The 4,734-nt window shown below is 39.1% G+C and overlaps 1 protein-coding gene across 2 annotated transcripts in view; it reads right to left on the reverse strand.

The window, feature by feature from the left end:
* Positions 1–3,602: 3,602 nt before the first annotated feature.
* The window catches only part of LOC106090378 (elongation of very long chain fatty acids protein 7-like), a 2,152-nt gene continuing 1,020 nt past the window's right edge, over positions 3,603–4,734 (reverse strand). For both annotated transcript variants that reach the window (XM_059367595.1, XM_013256546.2), the window contains exons 2-4: positions 4,438–4,734; positions 4,213–4,318; positions 3,603–4,068 (exon numbers count right to left, since the gene is read on the reverse strand). The exon at positions 4,438–4,734 is cut by the window's right edge and continues 38 nt beyond it. In XM_059367595.1, the coding sequence (XP_059223578.1) occupies positions 3,746–4,068; positions 4,213–4,318; positions 4,438–4,734 (726 nt within the window). In that variant the 3' untranslated portion in view covers positions 3,603–3,745. The remainder of the gene's footprint in view (positions 4,069–4,212; positions 4,319–4,437) is intronic.

Here is a 4,734-nt window from a genome sequence, read left to right on the forward strand (position 1 = left end):
CTAAGCATATTATTAGGCGGGCGTATTGGTGTAGGAAACAATTAAAGCTGCTGCTAAGGACGATTTTTCGAAAAATTGCAGTTCACACAACATAGTTATTGAGCCACTACACTATGGAACACAACAAAAAATAACATGAAAAACTGCACCGATTATACATGAAGAGTAAAGGAGAGAAGACAAAAGTATCGACGTTTTAAAAGTTTAAATCGAAAAGTAAATGGGCGTCTCTTCTGGACATTTTTTGTTGAAATTTTCGACTTACGTTTGCTCGTAATCCTTTCATTTTAGGTGTATAGTGTCTTCAGCATTATTACTCACGACACTGCCAGCAGTATTCTGGAACATTTTAACCCTCAAGCTACTTACTAAAGAGGTCTTTTAGGCCCCTTTTTTAAAAGAGGGATTTGTGGCCGACCAAAATATTCTACAACAAGTAAAAAGGCGTTAAGTTCGGCCGGACCGAAATTTGGATACCCAAAATCCAGTGAAAATTGCATACCTTATGTCTTATGATGATAAATGCACCACTTTGGGGCCAAGACTTTAAACCGAGATATTGGTCTATATGGCAGTTATATGCAAGTCTTCATCGATCTAGACCAAATTGCAGAAATATATGGAGGTGCTTAACTTAACTCTCTGTCCACAAATTTCGGTAACATCGGACAATAAATGCGCCTTTAACATTAAATCGAGAGATCGGTCTATATGGCAACTATATCCAAATCTGGACCGATCTTAGTGAAATTGACGAAGGATGTCGAAGGGTCTAACACAACTCACTGCCCCAAATTTCGGCGACATCGGACAATAAATGCGCTTTTTATGGCCCAAAACCTAAAACCGAGAGATCGGTCTAATGGCAGCTATATCCAAATCTGAACCGATCAGGTCCAAATTGAAGAAAAATGTCGAAGGCCTAAGACAACTCTCTGTCCCAAAATTTCAGCAAAATCGGATAATAAATTTGGCTTTTATGGGCCTAAGACCCTAATCGGCCGACCAGTCTATATGGTAGCTATATCCAAATCTGAACCGATCAGGGCCAAAATGAAGAAAAATGTCGAAGCCTAAGACAACTCACTGTCCCAAATTTCAGCAAAATCGGATAATAAATGTGGCCTTTATGGGCCTAAGACCCTAAATCGGCGGATCGGTCTATATGGCAGCTATATCCAAATCTGAACCGATCGGAGCCAAATTGAAGAAGGATGTCGAAGGGCCTAAGACTACCCACTGTCCCAAATTTCAGCAAAATCGGATAAAAATGTGGCTTTTATGGGCCTAAGACCCTAAATCGGCCGATCGGTCTATATGGCAGCTATATCCAAATCTGGACCGATCTATGCCAAATTGACGAAGGATGTCGAAGGGCCTAAGACAACTCAAATTTCAGCAAAATCGATAATAAATCTGGCTTTTATGGGCCTAAGACCCTAAATCGGAGGATCGGTCTATATGGCAGCTATATCCAAATATGAACCGATCTGAGCCAAATTGAAGAAAAATGTCGAAGGCCTAAGACTACTCTCTGTCCCAAAATTTCAGCAAAATCGGATAATAAATGTGGCTTTTATGGGCCTAAGACCCTAATCGGCCGATCAGTCTATATGGTAGCTATATCCAAATCTGAACCGATCAGGGCCAAAATGAAGAAAAATGTCGAAGCCTAAGACAACTCACTGTCCCAAATTTCAGCAAAATCGGATAATAAATGTGGCCTTTATGGGCCTAAGACCCTAAATCGGCGGATCGGTCTATATGGCAGCTATATCCAAATCTGGACCGATCTATGCCAAATTGACGAAGGATGTCGAAGGGCCTAAGACAACTCAAATTTCAGCAAAATCGATAATAAATCTGGCTTTTATGGGCCTAAGACCCTAAATCGGAGGATCGGTCTATATGGCAGCTATATCCAAATATGAACCGATCTGAGCCAAATTGACGAAGGATGTCGAAGGGCCTAAGACAACTCACTGTCCCAAATTTCAGCAAAATCGGATAATAAATGTGTTTTTTTATGCGCCTAAGACCCTAAATCGGAGGATCGGTCTATATGGCAGCTATATCCAAATCTTAACCGATCTGGGCCAAATTGACGAAGGATGTCAAAGGGCCTAACACAACCCATTGTCCAAAATTACAGATGTTGAAGGGCCTAAAGCAACTCACTGTCCCAAATTTCAGCAAAATCGGATAATAAATGTGGCTTTTGTGGGCCTAAGACCCTAAATCGGAGGATCGGTCTATATGGCAGCTATATCCAAATCTGGACCGATCTGAGCCAAATTGACGAAGGATATGGAAGGGCCTAAAGCAACTCACTGTCCCAAATTTCAGCAAAATCGGATAATAAATGTGGCTTTTGTGGGCCTAAGACCCTAAATCGGCCGATCAGTCTATATGGCAGCTATATCTAAATCTGGACCAAATTGACGAAGGATGTCGGAGGGCCTAACAAAGCTCACTGTCCCAAGTTTCGGCAAAATCGGATAATAAATGTGGCTTTTATTGGCCTAAGACCCCAAATCGGCGGATCGGTCTATATGGGGGCTATATCAAGATATAGGCCGATATTGCCCATCCTCGAACTTAACCTGCTTATGGACAAAAAAAGAATCTGTGCAAAGTTTCAGCTCAATATCTCTATTTTTGAAGACTGTAGCGTGATTTCAACAGATAGACGGACAGACTGACGGACATGTCTAGATCGTCTTAGATTCTTACGCTGATCAAGAATATATATATTTTATAGGGTCGGAGATGAATATTTCGATGTGTTGCAAACGGAATGACAAAATGAATATGCCCCCATTCTTCGGTGGTGGGTATAAAAATGTTCGCTATGAAATTCTATTACAGGCACCCAAATACACCAAAATCCAATACTTAACAAAAACCCTAGTAATTAGTAATCACTTAAAGTACACTTAAGCTATAGAGTAGTAATTTTCCCTAGTTGATATGAAACCGTCTGTAAACCTTGATTTTATCTGGATGAAGTAAAAGACACAAATTTGGTAAAAAGACAATGCAAATTTTGCCCATGAACATTCCATTAAGGAAAAGGGGCAAACTCACATCAATAGGTGCAATCCGATTCAAGTTTTTAAGCTCAATGATAAGGAACCTCCTTTTTTATGGCCGAGTCCGAAAGGCGTGCCGCTGTGCGACACTTCGTAGGAGGTGAAAATCACCGCAGAAACTTTTTTGGTCTCACTAGGATTCGAACCCAGGCGTTCAGCGTCATAGGCGGACATGCTAACCTCTACCCTTCGGTGGCGTTCGCAAAAATAATATAATTCACTTAAATACCGCCGACAATTTACATATGTGTAGCAAACATGGAAAGGCAAAAGTCGGGAGGTGCCGACTGTATAATACCCTACACCTACCCTACAATTATAGATTCGGACAATACATAAATATATATGTATGTGAGAGCTATATTTAAATTTGAATCGACTTCTAAACGAAAATTGTAGTTACTACGGCCATTTAAGTGCAAATCGGGCGACACATATATGTGGGAGCTATATCTATCTCCAATATTCACTTCAATAATGGTCCGAAATGAACCATAATTTGAGGGTATATAAGATTCGATCTGGCCGAACTTGGCACTCTTTTATTTGTTATTTCTTTTTAAATTTTCTACAATTTGTTTGTTTTTTATAATCTTCACATTCCTAATAATATTCCACATTTGTTTTTTTAAGAATTTCTAAATTCACTGCATTTAAGATGACAACTTAATGTTAACACTCTTTCGATCCTTGCGTATGTATGACTGATAATAGAAATTACCAAAGAGAATAGTCACGAAAACATTTTGCAGAAAAGTCAGTGTAAGGAAGGCCAAGTCAAAATTACACGAATTATTTATCAGAGGTAAACAAAAATGAACAGAAAGTAAGAAGAATTGAAGCATTTGCATGTTGGTCATTACACGTTTCCATGGCTGCAAGTTGATATTCAATTTCATAGCCGATAATTGATAATAAAAATACATCACAGCGTGTACAAAGGAATTGAGGACTCCGGTTGAAGTTAAATGGGAAGCTGCATAGAAAGAGAATAGACAAAACTTTGTTTATAGAAACATTTTGAAGAAAAACGCAAAACATTTGCTTTGGCATTCCAGAGGGCCTTAGATGACAGAACTCATTTAAGATTTAGCCATTTGAGGCCCAATGACCGTCTTACCGAAATATTTGGAACAATACACATGCACCATAACCAACACAAGTGAGTGATGATACAGATGCAAAAAGGTTATCTGATTGTACTTCTTGCGCATCAAAAAGAATATCTGCAAAAGCAATCATTGACAACGTTTAGTTCATATACTACTCACATACATATTGGGTTGCCCAAAAAGTAATTACTTTTTGGGCAATCCAATATATGCATAGTCATATATTTACATACCGTATCCAATAAATCCAAGTATTTTGTGAAAAGGTACAACCTCCCCGCATGTCCCAGCTTTAATGTTTCCGGTCTCATGTCATTAGGGTTGTATGGCTCACAAGTCCAGCTGAAATCAGACCGCAAGAAAGAGTAGCGCAATGAAACACAAAAGATATACAAGTTGATGATAATTTGTATGCAATTGTATGCCATCATGATGTTCTCAATCTTATATGGCTTACGATTTGCCATAAAACGAGGTCCCCATTTCTTGACCACCAACAGATATAGAATAACTCCAATAATCATACACCA

This window comes from Stomoxys calcitrans, chromosome 4 (assembly GCF_963082655.1).
Source record: "Stomoxys calcitrans chromosome 4, idStoCalc2.1, whole genome shotgun sequence".
NCBI classification, from domain to species: domain Eukaryota; kingdom Metazoa; phylum Arthropoda; class Insecta; order Diptera; family Muscidae; genus Stomoxys; species Stomoxys calcitrans.